This window comes from Rattus rattus, chromosome 6 (genome assembly GCF_011064425.1).
Source record: "Rattus rattus isolate New Zealand chromosome 6, Rrattus_CSIRO_v1, whole genome shotgun sequence".
In the NCBI taxonomy this organism is placed as follows: domain Eukaryota; kingdom Metazoa; phylum Chordata; class Mammalia; order Rodentia; family Muridae; genus Rattus; species Rattus rattus.
In genome coordinates, this window is record NC_046159.1 from 97,743,062 (window position 1) to 97,759,656 (window position 16,595).

Genomic DNA, 16,595 nt, shown 5'->3' on the forward strand with positions numbered 1-16,595 from the left:
ACACATAAAATGAAAATAGAATAAATAAGCATTTTTTTAAAAATTTAAAAGTTGTCGTGTTAGAACACACTTGTAATTCAGTGGCTTAGCAAAGGGAGTAAGGTTCCTGGTGCTCACTGGCTAAGCAGATTTGTCAAATAGGCTGACACCCAAGGTTGTCATATGTCATATGTGATACACAAACACAAACAAACAAACACAATTCTATACAAAAAGAGAAGGGTATGAGTCACATGGTTCACCTTAGTCATAGGGAATACACATACGATCTAAGGCTGGTGACATCAGAATTCCTGCAGATCTGGGCATGTGCAAGTCCATAGGCATCGCTTTTCTTCTTTTGCCAAATGGAGGACAAATGCCAGTTCATTAATTCAAATATTAGAGATCTCAGACAAATATCTAATATAGGTATCTAACCATATACTCTTGTCAACGCTCAGAAATTCATCCAGATTACACGCAAGGCTACATATAATCAGAGGTGAGCTTACATACTAAGCAAGGGAAGAACTCTGTTTCTCCAGCAGAAAGTATTTAACAATCACAAAATGAGTGAGTTCCAATGACACCAGCTGATGAGACAAAACAGTCATGGTCTAATCCTAATATTTAAAACAACTTTAGAAAAAAAAACATAACTAAATATCATTTAACAAAGCAAAACGGATCTCTTATTTATCTTTCAAACAAAACTGAAGAAACACTGCAGCATTATTTCAGAACTATTCAAACTTTTATTCCATGTATTGGGAACAGGTTGAGAGAAGGAGCAAGACAGAATAGAGTACATATTAAGTTTCTAGTGAGACTGTTGTTTCAGTGACATTCAGCCTCCTCTCAATGTCATACAACCTCACATCTTTCCACCTTTAGACCATTCTTATCATACCACCTTAAGACCAGTCTTATCACACCCACAACAAAATGCCATTGCAACAAGGCAGCCACTCTTTCACCCAGCTCCTGAAACCACTGCACTGCTTTCCATCTATGGACCTGTCAACTTTGAGTATTTAAAAACAAAAATGCAGTCCTAAAAGATGGACCCTGTTGTGTCTGGATTTCCCTCTTAGCATGTCTTCTGTGCTCTATCACTGCAGTAATATGAGTTGTTTTACTTCTTTCTGGCTGAATGAGAAACAAATTCATGCTGAAAAAGACAGCTCAGCTGCTACAAGCTAAGGCTCACAACAAAAATGACAAAAATAAAACCCATGTCAGCCAGGTCAGATTATTGATACAGGGCAAAAGAAGACAGACAGCCTGTTTAGCAAATGCTGCTTGGAAAATTGGAAACACATGTACAAAAATGAAACTAGATTCTTATTAGTTATTCACTCCAACATCAATGGATCAATAACCTTAATGTTAGATCCAAAATTTTGAAACTTTTCTAAGAGACAGAGAGAGCATTTCATGATAGAAGTTGACTTGTTGACTTGACCTCCAGTACATTAGCCATCCCACGCTGTTCTTCAGCCTGATTCCTGAATAATCCTGTGGTAGTCAGAATCTTCAACCAGCCCACAGACAGAACACCATAAACCTAAGCTTTTCCTCACCATACCCATAAGTTCAACTTACCTTCTGCCACTCCCCATGAAGTACTAGAACCCATCTCTCCTGCCCTCTGAGTGACAGCACAACTGGTGGCAGGTGGACAGTCAGGTCATGTGGTCGAGATACAGCTCTAGTCCTCTTCTAATCTAGAATGTAATGTCACTCCCATCACTTCTACTCTCTAAGCTACATTCAATCTTTATTTTTTGTTTGGTTTTGGTTTTTTTGTTTGTTTTGAGAAAAAGAGGTTGAAAATGTTTCCCAAGTTTCTTCCAGCTTTTTAAGAACATCTCTACAATTTTTGTATTGTCTTCTTCATCAATAGAAAAAGGTTTGATGACTACATTGCGCACACAGGGGGCACCTTTATAACTGATGCTTGCTGAAAAGGGGGACGTGCATGAGCCTAGAAAGTCAGCAGCTGATGTTGTATGGAACCTGTTTCATGGAAGAAAAGAGATCTAAAGTAAGATCAACAATTCTGTCCTACATCACTCATACCTACTGTAATCCTATCTTCTAACCCTCAATGCATAAATAATATGGGTTGGAGAGTATCCATGCTATCTATATTGTTACATATATAAATATAAATTTATAAATACAATGTATTGAGTCCCTTAAGTATTGATCATTATGTGTTTAAAACTGACCCCTTTTGATTAGACAGTCTATCAGAGGGCCCATTCCTGGAAAAGATACTTTCTTCCTATCTCAGCAGGTTATTAATTGCCTATAGCTCTCCATCTAGGGGTTGTGAGATTGCCTTAATCCACATTGACACGTCAACTGATGTTGTTACTATATGGTTACCCAAGGAAGACTTGAAATTTGGTAGCACTAGTTGGCATGCCAAAATGTATTCAATTTTAACTACATCTTTTCTGCTTTCAATAAATTTTTTCTCAATTAAGTTTGTTCTTGGACAATTTAATGAACATGTATGATACATTAGTATGATACATTCTAATTATTTTCACCCTTCTCTTATCTTCTTCCCAACCTACTCAACTTCCTTTTCCCTAAAAATGCTTTTCTCACATTCGTGTTTTCATGGATTAATCTTTGACCCATTGAGTCACAAGGGAGCCATCTGTAAAGTGGAAATCTCTGGTTTCTTTGGACAATCAGTTGTGTCATGTGATGTTTTTCTGGAAACTGTCTTATGAAAAGATGTTTGAGACATATGGGAGGATGTTTTGCTGAGAACACACAAGTGGAGTTTTTTCTGGAAGCTGCCTGAAAAAGAGGCAGATGATGTTTTGCTAGAGCAGTCACTTGAGAAAACATGTGATGTTTGTAAAATGTATAACTATAACCCAACAGACAGTAGATGACATCGTAGCATTGTTTTGCCATGCTGCTCTATGCTGGTCTCCATTGGGTTTTGCTGACGCTGGTCTTCACTGACGACCACATGGCATTGGTTTGCCTTGCCTTCTTCACTGATTATCATTTATTGTGACTTCTTAGAGACAAACACAACAATGAAGTTCTTGTGATAGTCTGGCAACTTCTTGCCACTTCTGCAGAGTCCAGACTCAAACCTAGTGGCAGAGCATTGCTGCTGCTTCTGAAACTACCTACCATTCATGATTCATGAATGAGGTTTGCAAGTGGATCAAGCTACCACTGCTGATTCTTGTGAATTGAACTGCTAATATACTGACAATAGAGATTGTAATTGCCCCCAAAGAACCTTTTCTAAACATGTCCTTATCGCCCTTTGCCCTATTAACCTTTCCTTTCCACTGCCTCTCGTGGGTAGAGGGTTATAAAAGAGATTAAAGCATTTAAGAAACCTTATTAAAGTAGGTTTAGAAAAATCTAAATATAAACACCTGTGTAGGTTTGGAAATATTTATTTGTGACTAATGGGCTTACAAATGTTTACTAAAGACTATGACTATCGCATTGCAAAATCCATCAGTAACTAATACTTCAATGGGTAGGGAAAGGATGACATTGATCCCGCCCTAATCAATGAGTATGTATTATCAGGCTAAATTTCACTGAAACTCAGGCCCAGCCTCAGTGCAGGCACCTGCAGCTGCTGTGAGTTAACATTTGCAATGGTTTTATTGCACACAGAATATGTGTACTTTCCTTAGCCATTTAAAAGGCACTCCGTTTCATGAGAATAATTTACTAGTACTGGATATATAAATAGTAGGTTACTTTCTTAATACTACTATATCATTATATGAGGATAGGCCATATCTCAGGATTTTTTTTCATCTAATTTTGGATGCATGTTTGATAACATTGTTCTTTGTCTTGGTTCTAGACATTTATAAGTATTGATAATCAAGGAAGTACAAAACACAAGCAATTACCTTATTACCCAGAGATAACCTGTAGATTATTCTTAGACATCACTACTTTTTGACATTTGAGCATTAAGTCATCCAACTGTTTGGACACATTTTCTACCATTTTCCAACTTACATGTTTCATGGAGTTACATATCATCTGTCATCAAAATGTATCCTAAAGTAGATAAAGTGCAATTTTTATGAGCAAGAAAGCATTTTTACTATATCCGGTCATATTTATTCTGGAAAATGGTACCTAATAGCTCTCCTTTATCTTTGGTAGAGTCCCATCACTTCTTATAAGACATACATTTGGCAGTCCAAATTCTAAGCATCACTCTTCTTTCCTTTTCTCTCCCATGATGTTGTTCAATTTATTCTTTTATATTTTTGCCTTTCTTCTTTCTCTTGGCTACAATTCTGAATTAGAATTCTGAATTACTATAGACAGTGAAGCTGGGAAACCTTACAGTCCTCTGGGGTCCTAAGTTGAACTGAGGGGTGAACTGAGCAGAGTTGAGCTTGAGATTATCTAAAGAAGAACAAGTAAAATAGTAGTATTCAAGTCTATTGTCACTAAAGGGATGATCCTGCATATCAGGAAAGCATTATCAGCACCAAGGAGACTAAGATCATTTTAGTGACTGTGAACTTGGGACTTGTCAATGGCTGTCCAGTCATTGATGACAGTTCTCTTGTGTTGCCCATACTTCCAACATCAGAGTAACCAACTTGGAGTTGGAAGAAGGAAGGAAGGAGGAATTGTTGGTGATCTTCCTATAAAGCACAACAAGGATCTCAGATTTACCTAATCCTCTACAACTCAATTTGTTTTTCAATTCCTTTCTCAAGGTCAGGGATTCAATGCCTTGCTCCAGACTCCTGCCAAGTCTAAAATGAGCCATACACAGTCTCATTAGCCCAGAAACTACAAGGACAATTAAAAGTTGAGTAACAGGCTTTCAAAATGTGGATTCCACAGGGAACTTTAGAAGGGAAGCTTGGTAACAGAGATGTAAGTGGAGGAAGAGTGTAGAAGAACACACCAAAAGTAAGTAATTGCCCTCTGGAGATTCCCAAGCTCTGAAAGTTATCACCCCAGACTAATAGAGTAAGATCTCCATGTCTAAAAAGACAAAAGAGAAGTTCTTCAAGGACTTTCTTTGAGATGAGCGGCATGCCCAGTCAAATTGAGTCCTTAACTTGAGGTGAGTACTCTGCGTCAATGACTCTCCCACAGGGAAACTTGTGAAGAGGTAGTGAGATGATGGAGCCCAAATCTGTGGGAGAAGCCGGGACTGCTATTGTAATCACTAGTGTGTTGTTCTCATTGGCTGCAACTCGACATGTTTTAAATCGTGAGTTAGAGTATGTAAGTCATTCCATAGTCCTCCTTGGCAATCAATTGTCAAACAGAAAATACAACTGCAATGCTCTAAATACCAGAAATAAACACTCCTAGAAGAAAAATTTGGATATCAAAGGCTGCTATTTTCTTCACCTTGAAACACCTGTGAAGTTGGGGTGAACAGGAGTGGACAAGGGAGGGAGTTGATGGGTGATCCAAACGATGTTGTAGAAAACAGCTCTTCGTAAAGGAAAGACAGTAAATATTCTCAACTGTCCAATGTCTAAAGCATAGTTATTAAGAAAAAAAGCAGGTTTAATACTTACCTGGTGTTTAAAAAGTTAGTGAACATCACACTGTAGAAATGATGAAAGACTTTGGAAAGAGGCTCATGCATCAGAGGACAGTGTTTTTATTCTTAGCCCAACTGATTTTCCCAGTACTAATGGTATGCCCCTTTATCCATAAGACAAGAAATGACATTTACTGAACTCCCATTCCCAACCGAAAAACAAAAACGAAAAGCAAAACAAAAAAAGCTTATGTGTGACCTAAATGTGATAATCAGCTTAGTGACCCGAAGATACAAAGATGAGATTTTATTTGAGCAGAAAATTGGTCCCATTGTCTTTCCATTCTTTTCATTGCTCCCAGTTCTGAGAAGCAAACACTGGTTGTTTACTTGCTTCCATTTTATAACTTCTGTGTTTCTACTGCCTGGGGACACAGCAAGGACCTGTCTTCAGTTACTGAGGGGATGTTGGAACTTCCTCTAATAAGAGCATATTGACACAACCTTTCCATAATTAATACAAGTATGAGTGTCTGGAGAGAGACAGAGAGAGAGAGAGAGAGAGAGAGAGAGAGAGATCACTACTTTTGGACCCTGATAATCTCTGCTCCTGTCACTGATCAGGTCCTACCAAGTATATAGCATACGTTTATCAAATACAGAAAAGTGAACTGAAATTTTCTAAATATCTGAACAAGGCCATTGATCAAATAAAGAGTTGATCTTTACATAAAACCAACATCAAATATTACTAAAACAAGTAGGTGGGACTTTCATATAGCAATGATGCTGACAGTGACTATATACATATTTGACCTAGATTCTTGAAATGTCTTACAACAAAGGGTTGAAATTAAGTTTAATCATTGGGAGTTATTATAAATGATCTTGTGCTCCTCCCCCATTCTTTTAACTTTCTGATCTTCTGTATGTCACTCTGTCACTTGTCTTTGGGCTAGTGAATAAATTAGCCTAAGTGATGTGAACTCTCCGAGAGCAAGAAAAATGTCCAGTAAGGATTTATGAATGCTTTTCCAAAATGTATTTCTGTTCACTGATTCATCTGACCTTACTTGACAGTCTTTACAGAAAGCATTATTTATTTTTGTTGCTCACATGATTCCAATGAAAAAAATAGGAATACAAAGGTCAAGAAGCCTGTAATAGAGCAGGTTCATGGCTCAAGTAGGCAAGCGGGAGCTGGGATTCCCTGGCTGCACATTGAGAGCATCCCCTGCTCTAGAAGGCAAGATGCCAGTCTGACCCCACCATCCATGGCCCTCAAGCATCCTCCTCCTTGGACTATATCTGCAAACAGCCCCTCTGCCTCGCACTAATGTGCTAGGTGATATCTAAGATCATAACTACAGACTTTATATTAGTTCTCAGGTGAATTTGAGACCTGTGTAGGTGACTTCACCTTGCCCCTTGGATTCTTTATGTGGAAAGTAAGAGGGAACTCTTCCATTTCTAGCAGGGTTCATTGCAGTCTGGATGAAATTTAGATCCTTCCCACTAGGATACAGATGGGCATTCTTTGTACAGCAACAAAGTGGCCTGGAAGTGGTACCAAGTCCAAACTCAACCACTCTCTCTGAAGACTTAAAGAACAGGCCTCAAACTGTTATGCAGCTCTAAATCCCAGCTAGCACCTCCCTAAGCCTTAACCTTTACTGGGAACCCAAAGCCACTTTTTACCCTTCATGGTTCTCACTGTGATACTTTCTGGTCACTACAGATTCAGAACCAAAGAAAGGCCAGAGCTGTCTGCAATGCCCAGCAACACTCTACTCTCCCCTTCCAACAATTAGATGGGACTCTAACCACTCTTTGCACCAAAGAAAATCAGAATAGAGTCATCCTTTTCATCAAAACTCACTGGTTTGATCTTTGGCTCTACTCTAGCTGTGTCAATAATAATTTGTAGTGTTTATATTGTTTAGCTATGTATGTACAAACCAGTTTATCGACTCCCAAGGAATACACCAAACTCCAATATTTTTTATTTTCTATTTGGTTCTGTGAAACACTGATGTTCAAAGCTCAGAGTCTTAGTATTGGAAGATAAGATTTTATAAAGACTGGATGAAAGCATGAAGCCTGCTATATTCAATAAATGAATTATTGACCCATTAACTATTTTGAGTAAAAGAAGCATACCTAAAGATTATACTGCCAGTAAGAAATCTGAGGGAATTTAATTGGATTTTCTCAGTAACCACTCAGCTATGATGGACTGTAGACAGTCAAATGCAAACTCAGATAAATAAGGAGAATTCACCACAGTGAAAAGGATTGAGAGCTTTTTTATCACTTCATGCTTGGTATCAATATGTCTGCCTCCCCTTGTTCATTAAAAACTCAGACACTTTCATAAACATCTAAATAAATAGTCAAAATGTACAGTGCAAGTTACATGTAATAAAAATATAAGGAATAGGAACAATGATAACTTAGTTACAAAGGCTGAAATTTAATTATCCAAGTAATGAATTTATTCTTTTCATAGCACACAACACAATTTAATTAATGTTTGTAATTTTTAAAATTAATCTCTGTGTCCCTGGTTAATTTATAAGAACCAAGAGGGTGGGACTTGTAATTTTGCCTTGTTTTTCTCACTGACAGGAAGCTCCACACTGTTCCCAGTACACAGCAGATACCCGTCTCAAAGAGAGATGCCTCCTAAGGCGGATGATTATGAGGAGGATGTGGGAAGATTCTCTTCCACACTATCACTATCACTCACTGGAGTTTATTGGGAGAAAGAAGAGGAGCAGAATGGATGCTTTCAAAATGTTTCAAGGAAATGCTGAACCACCCATCATCTCAGGCCCAGCAGTACATATAAGACATTAGCTGCTACTGTCTGACAGGGAAGAAGCTACCTTTCTTTCCACTTGCCCTATTGTCATTAAGACCTTGTTCACTTTGATACCTTCCTTACTGACTTTTTTTGTTTCCTTTTTAACTCTAGCACTACTCTTTTCCCATCATTTATTTTATTTGTTCTATCCTTCTACATTGGCAGATTACCTACACCCTATATTGTTTCAACTTGCAGAGTCCTAGAAATGAAAAGGGACAAGTAAAGTAGGGATTTACTCCCCCAAATCTCATGTATTTGTGTCAGTAGCCAAATCTTCCTTTCTCCATTGTTTTGGACATATTCCTCCCTAATCACCAGCTTAAAACACCAAGCTGTGTTCCAGGTCCAGCTGAAATCCTAGCCTAGGACTCACTGCATAACCTATTGTGACACCTGTACTTGCCCCCTCTGACCTCTCTTTCCCCTACTCCTGGCCAGCAATCTCAGCTGCTCCATGAAAAAAGACAATGCAACCTGGGTAAGTGAATTTATCCTCATGGGTCTCTCCAGTGACAAACACATTCAAGCTGGACTCTTTGTCCTCTTTGGGGTCACCTACCTGCTGACTCTGCTGGGCAATGGGCTCATTGTCCTGCTTATTGCACTGGACCCACGACTCCACCTGCCCATGTACTTCTTCCTCTGTCACCTGTCAGTGGTAGACATCTGCTACACCTCCAGTGGTGTCCCCCAGATGCTAGCACACTTCCTCATGGAGAAGAAGACCATCTCTTTTGCCCTATGTGGGACCCAACACTTCTTCGCTCTGGCCCTAGGAGGAACTGAGTTCTTGCTGCTGGCTGCCATGGCCTATGACCGCTATGTGGCTGTCTGTGATCCACTACGGTACACAGTGGTGATGAGCCCAAGGCTCTGCATGGGTCTAGCAGGCGTCTCTTGGTTTGTGGGTTTAGTTAATTCTGCTGTGGAGACAGCGGTCACCATGCGCCTTCCTACCTGTGGGCACAATGTGCTCAACCATGTGGCCTGTGAGACACTGGCACTGGTCAGGTTGGCCTGTGTGGACATCACCCTCAACCAAGTGGTGATTCTGGCCTCTAGTGTGGTGGTGCTGCTGGTGCCCTGCTGCCTGGTCTCTCTGTCCTATGCCCACATTGTGGCTGCCATCGTGAAGATCCGCTCTACCCAGGGACGGCGCAAAGCCTTTGAGACCTGTGCCTCCCACCTGACTGTGGTCTCCATGTCTTATGGGATGGCCCTCTTCACACATATGGAGCCCACCTCCACAGCCTCTGCTGAGCAGGACAAGGTGGTGGTGGTCTTCTATGCTGTGGTCACCCCCATGCTGAATCCTCTCATCTACAGTCTGAGGAACAAGGATGTAAAGGCCGCCTTCAGTCGAGTTCTGATGAAGAACTTTGAGTCAAAGAATTAGGGAACAATTCTGTAAAGAAGCCTTCTCTCTATATAGTGGGAATTTGGGTATATAATTCATAGTGATATACATATAAGTATACTGATGTAAATAGTTCCTTTTGTATGTATATAAGTGTGCATATATGGGTGCACATGAAATGTGTGTGTGCATGCGTACAAATACATAGATCTGTGATATAGACTATACTCCTTTGAGTTAAAAGAGAACTCTCATTTTAACTCTGATCCAACCTATGAAAGACTTAAATATATATATACATATACATATGTATATATATATATATATATATATACTCATTTTCTTAAATAAAAGAAAGGAGAAATGACCCAGCAGACATACAGTTTAGAAAGGAAGATTACTCTAATTAGATGTGCACATAATTTATGTCACGAGCCTTTTCATTGCTAAAATTTCCAAATGTGTAGAAGTCAGAAAGAAAGGAAGAAGAAGTAAGTGGTAAGTTACCAACTTTTCAAATTGGTCTTAGGTCAGAGGAATAAATGTCATATGATTCCCATTTGATCAGCCCACCTTAGCAGGGTGTGGACTTCACACATATCAGGAGCCAATGTCATACTCATGATCTCCAGAGCCCTAGAAAGTAAGCTTTGGTCACATGCAAGTCCCAAGGGCTTCATTTGCCGTCCTTCCATTTTCAACTTGCCAGGAAGGCAAGTGGCAGGTCAGAGAGACACAATATCAGAACCTCAAACTAATGATTTCTATACAAAGCCAGATTCTCTTTTGAAAATTTGGGGGTATATTCAGAAGTCATACTTGATTGAAAGGACACAGCCCACAGAATGGGAGATGAGCCACTGAACACAGCAAGGAAAGAATTCTTTCCTCATTAGAAGTCTTTTGGTTCACCTATTCTAACATGTACACAGGGTGGGCATGTCTCTTCGAAACACCCTAGACAATAAAGCAAAGCCATGGTGATTTCATTCTGACAAATCTTTAAAACAACTTTTTAAAATGCAAATTAAGGATCTCTCATCCTGGAGCTGGGGCTGTAGCTCAGCTGGGAAGAGCGCTTGTTCTTAGGACCTTGGTTCTGTTCCCAGAACACACATGGTCGTTCCCACTCATCTGCAACTTCAGTCCCTTGGGATCTGCTGTCCTCTTCTTTCCTCTTCAGGCATTGCACCCATGTGGTGCACAGACACGTGTGCAGGCAAAACATCCACATGAATTTTATTTCTTTTAAAAAGAGAAAAAATAGGCATTTTTTTAATTCCAAATGTGACAGATCTCAAGTGTGTGGTGGCTACCACAATGCCACAAACCATAAAATGAGCAATGCAAGTTTTATTCAACACACTAGAAATGGTCTCAAAGATTAAGGAGAAGAGAAACATCATAAATTTCTAATAAAAGTTTAAATAAAGATTAAATTCACATAACACAGTTCATGTATTTTTTCCATTTAATTTATTGGTGCTTGATATAATCACAGAGTCCTGCAACCTTGAATCTATGTAATTTTAGAATATTTTAATCAATGGCAAAATCTACAGGCGTCTTATTTCCTTTAAGCAACCTCTCCTTTTCTTAGCTCCCAGTGACCACTAGCATGCTGCCTACCTGTGGATTTGCCAGCTCCAGGAATGTCATATAAGTAGACCTATAAGAGAAATACCTGCTCTTCTTCAAGTCCTTTGGTGTTTTCAAACCCAATCCTTGTCATTTGTAACAGGTCTTTGCTCCCTTGTGTGGCTGAGTCACACCCAGCTGTGTGTATACACGGCTGCATTTGTGAATCCAGTTATCATACGATACGATGGCTATTTGCACTTTCATCTTTTGACCACTATTCATAGTGCTGCTGTGAACCATTACACTGTTTAATACACATTTATTCAGCTCTCTCAGAGATACCCGGAAGTGGAATTTCTCTTTATCTCTTTGAGAAATGGCCAAACTTACTTTCTGAAGATGAGCCCTCCTTTCTGGTCACGAGCAACAAGTGAGGATTCCAATTTATCAACAGCCTCAACACATTTAACCCTTTGTTGACAAGGTAATGAGACATCCTTAGGAGTTGTAGACAGTTCTAAGCCACCATGTGGGTGTGGGGAACCAGACAGAGGTCCTCTGCAATAGCAACAAACACTTTAACTTCTGAGCCATCTTTCCAGCCCAAAAGCAACAATTTTAACTCAAAAATAAATTTGCTTCTTTGTAATTTTACTTCTACAATCATGCTGTAGTTTTATTTTGTGTATCTCTAATAATTAATGAGGCTAAACATCTATGTGTTTGTTTCCAATTCTTTAATCCACTTCAGAAAAGTTTATCAAACTTGTGGTTCCAGTTCCTTCTGTTGTTGTTTCTCTCTCAGTATTGAAAATACCATTTCCTTTCCTAAGCCCGATAAACTCCTGACACCAAAGCAAAATCTCCACATTTTATGCTAAATGTTCAGGCTAAAACTGAACAATATGTTTTTATTAGTTCTTTGACAATTTTGACCACAGTTAATAATGTACCGCACATTACAAAACTGAAAATAAATCATTGAGCAACTCAGTACAAAATATGTTGATGAAGGGATAGAGAGGATAATTGGCTTGACTGAATTTTCCTATAGCATATACAAAGATCAAAGCACCACCTCTTAAACTTTTTAGATTCATTTTTCTATTTATGTCTTGCCTGCATGAATCTATGTTTATCGGGTACATGTCTGGTGCCTTGGAATTTAGAAGAGGGCATCAGTCTTCTCAGAACTGAAGTTGGGGACAGTTGTAAGCAACCCTGTGGTGCTGGGCTTCTGCAACACCAACAAACACCCTTAACCTCTGATCCATCTCCCTAGGCCCAAAGCAATAATTTTTAACAAATGAATGAATAAATAAATTAAATAAATGAATCCATAAATAAATACATAAATACTTTGAGTGTATCTGGTTTTATGTGGAGGTGCTTCATGCACTTGGACTTGAGCTTTCTACAGGGCAATACAAATAGATTGATTTGCATCCTTCTACAAGCTGACATCCAGTTGAACCAGCACCATTTGTTGAAAATGCTGCCTTTTTTCCATTGGATGTTTTTAGCTCCTTTGTCAAAGATCAAGTGACAATAGTTGTGTGGGTAAATTTCTGAGTCTTCAATTCTATTCCACTGGTCTACCTGCCTGTCTCTGTACCAATACCATACAGTTTTTATCACTATTGCTCTGTAATACTGCTTGAGGTCAGGGATGGTGATTCCCCCAGAAGTCCTTTTATTGTTGAGAATAGTTTTCGTTATCCTGGGTTTTTTGTTATTCCAGATGAATTTGCAAATTGTTCTGTCTAACTCTATGAAGAATTGAGTTGGAACTTTAATGGGTATTGCATTAAATCTGTAGATTGTTTTTGGCAAAATGGCCATTTTTACTATATTAATTCTGCTAATTCTTGAGCATGAGAGATCTTTCTGTCAACTGAGATCTTCAATTTCTTTCTTCGGAGACGTGAAGTTCTGGTCATACAGATCTTTCACTTGCTTGGTTAGAATCACACACATTTTATGTTATTTGGGATATTGCGAAAGGTGTCATTTCCCTAATTTCTTTCTCAGTCTGTTTATCCTTAGAGTAGAGGAAGGCTACTGATTTATTTGAATTAATTTTATATCCAGCCACTTTGCTGAAGTTATTTATCAGGCTTAATAGTTCTCTGATGGAACTTTTGGGGTCAGTTAAGTATACTATCAAATCATCTGCAAATAGTGATATTTTTATTTTTTCCTTTCTAATTTGTATCCCTTTGACCTCCTTTTGTTGTCTGATTGCTCTGGCTAGGACTTCAAGTACTATATAAACTAAATAGGGAGAGAGTGGGCAGCCTTGTCCATTCCCTGATTTTAATGAGATTGCTTCAAGCTTATCTCCATTTAGTTTGATGTTGTCTACTGGTTTGCTGTATATTGCTTTTACTATGTTTAGATATGGGCCTTAAATTCCTGATCTTTCCATGACTTTTATCATGAAGGAGTATTGAATTTTGCCAAATGCTTTCTCAGCATCATTAGATGCTGAGATGACCATGTGTTTTTTCTTTGAGTTTTTTATATTATAGATTACATTGATGAATTTCCATATATTGCACCATCCCTGCATCCCCGGGGTGAAGCCTACTTGATCTTCATGGATGATCATTTTGATGTGTTCTTGGATTTGGTTTGCAAGAATTATACTGAGTAGTTTTACATAGTTATTCATAAGGGAAATAGAAGGAATTTGGTAGTGCTCCGTCTGTTTCTATTTTGTGGAATAGTTTGGACAGTATTGGTATAAGCTCTTCTATGAAGGCCTGATAAAATTCTGCACTAAACCCATCTGGTCCTGGGCATTTTTTTGGTTGGGAGAATTTTAATAACTGCTTCTATTTCTTTAGGACTTATGGAACTGTTTAGATGGTTTCTCTGATCCTGATTTATCTTTGGTACCTAGTATCTTTCTAGAAAATTGTTCATTTCACCCAGATTTTCCAGTTTTGTTGAGTATAGGCTTTTGTAGTAGGATCTGATGGTTTTTTAATTTCCTCAGATTCTGTTGTTATGTCTCCCTTTTCATTTCTGATTTTATTAATTTTTATACTGACCCTGTGCTCTCTGGTTAGTCTGACTAAGGATTCATCTATCTTACTGAATTTTTCAAAGAACCAGCTCCTGGTTTTGTTTATTCTTTGTATAGTTTGTTGTTGTTGTTGTTGTTGTTGTTGTTGTTGTTTGTTTGTTTGTTTGTTTTTGGGGTTTTTTTTTCTACTTGGTCGATTTCAGCCCTGAGTTTGATTATTTCCTGCCATCTACTCCTCTTGGGTGAATTTATTTCTTTTTGTTCTAGAGCTTTTAGGTGTGCAGTCAAGCTGCTGATGTATGCTCTCTACAGTTTCTTTTTGGAGGCACTCAGAGCTATGAGTTTTCCTCTTAACACTGCTTTCATTGTGTCCCACACGTTTGGGTATGTTGTGTCTTCATTTTCACTAAATTCTTAAAAGTCTTTCATTTCTTTCTTTATTTCTTCCTTGACCGAGTAATCATTAAGTAGAGCATTGTTCAGCTTCCATGTGTATGTGGCCTTTCTTTGTTTTTGTTGTTTTTGAAGACCAACTGTAGTCCACGTTGATCTAATAGGATGCATGGGATTATTTCAATCTTCTTGTAACTCTTGAGACCTGTTTTGTGATTGATCATATGCTCAATTTTGGAGAAGGTACCATGAGGTGTTGAGAAGAAGGTATAGTCCTTAGTTTTAGGATGAAATGTCCTATAAATATTTGTTAAATTCATTTGATTCATAACTTCTGTTAGTTTCACTGTCTCTGTTCAGTTTCTGTTTCCATGATCTGTCCATGGCTGAGAGTGGGGTGTTGAAGTCTTCCACTATTATTGTGTGTAGTGCAATGTATGCTTTCAGCTTTAGTAAGGTTTCTTTTATGAATGTAGGTACCCTTGCATTTGGAGCATAGATATACAGAAATGAGAATTCATCTTGGTGGATTTTTCCTTTGATGAGTTTGAAGTGCCTTTCCTTATTCTTTTTGATAACTTTTGACTGCAAGTCAATTTTATGCGAAATTAGAAAGACTACTCCAGCTTGTTTCTTGGAACCATTTGCTTGGAAAACTTTTTCCAGCCTTTTACTCTGAGGTAATATATGCCTTTGACACTGAGGTACATTTCCTGTAAGCAGCAAAATGCTGGGTCTTGTTTACACATACAGTCTGTTAGTCTATGTCTCTTTATTGGGGAATTGAGTCCATTGATATTAAGAGATATTAAGGAGTAGTGATTGCTGGTTCCCATTATTTTTGTTGTTAGAGGTAGAATTATGTTTCTGTGGCTATCCTCTTTTGAATGTTTGCAAGATTACTTTTTTGCTTTTCCTAGGTTATAGTTTCCCTCCTTCTGTTGGAGATTCCCATCTATTATCCTTTGTTGGGCTGGTTTTATGGAAAGATATTATGTAAATTTGGTTTTGTCATGGAATATCTTGGTTTCTCAATCTATGTTAATTGAGAGTTTTGCTGGATACAGTAACCTGGGCTGGCATTTGTGTTTTCTTAGGGTCTGTATGACATTTGTCCAGGATCTTCTGGCTTTCATAGTCTCTTGTGAGAAGTCTGGTGTAATTCTGATAGGTCTGCCTTTATATGTTACGTGACCATTTTCCCTTACTGTTTTCAATATTCTTTCTTTTGTGCATTTGATGTTTTGACTATTATGTGACAGGAGGAATTTCTTTTCTAGTCCAGTCTATTTGGGGTTCTGTAGGCTTCTTGTATGTTCATGGGCATTTCTTTCTCTAGGTTAAGGAAGTTTTCTTCTATAGTTTTGTTGAAGATATTTACTGGCCCTTTAAGTTGGGAATCTTAACTCTCTTCTTTACCTATTATTCTTAGCTTTGGTCTTCTCATTGTGTCCTTGACTTCCTGGATGTTTGGGTTAGGAGCTTTTTGCATTTTGCATTTTTTTGACTTGTGTCAATGTTTTCTATGGTATCTTCTGTACCTTAGATTATCTCTTCTAACTCTTGTTATTCTGTTACTGATGCTTGCATCTATGATTCCTGATCTCTTTCCTGGGTTTCTATCTCCAGGTTGTTTCCTTTTGTGATTTCTTCATTGTTTCTATTTCTACTTTTAGCTCCTGGATGGTTTTGTTCAATTCCCTCACCTGTTTGATTGTTTTTTCCTGTAATTCTTTAAGGAGTTTTTGTGTTTCCTCTTTAAGGGTTTCTACTTATTTACCTGTTTTGTCCTGTATTTCTTTAAGGGAGTTATTTATGTCCTTCTTAAAGTCCTCTATCATCATCA

General features: G+C 38.3%; 1 protein-coding gene across 1 annotated transcript; it reads left to right on the top strand.

Annotated features, from left to right (window-relative positions):
• Positions 1–8,841: 8,841 nt before the first annotated feature.
• LOC116902865 (olfactory receptor 2F1-like) lies at positions 8,842–9,783 on the top strand. Its single transcript, XM_032905195.1, has one exon. It carries the CDS (start codon positions 8,842–8,844, stop codon positions 9,781–9,783), a length of 942 nt encoding a protein of 313 aa, XP_032761086.1.
• The last annotated feature ends 6,812 nt before the right edge of the window (positions 9,784–16,595 follow it).

What these genes read in the sequence shown, in the direction of transcription:
- LOC116902865 (XM_032905195.1), top strand. Translation starts at nt 8,842, where the DNA reads ATGAAAAAAGACAATGCAACCTGGGTAAGTGAATTTATCCTCATGGGT.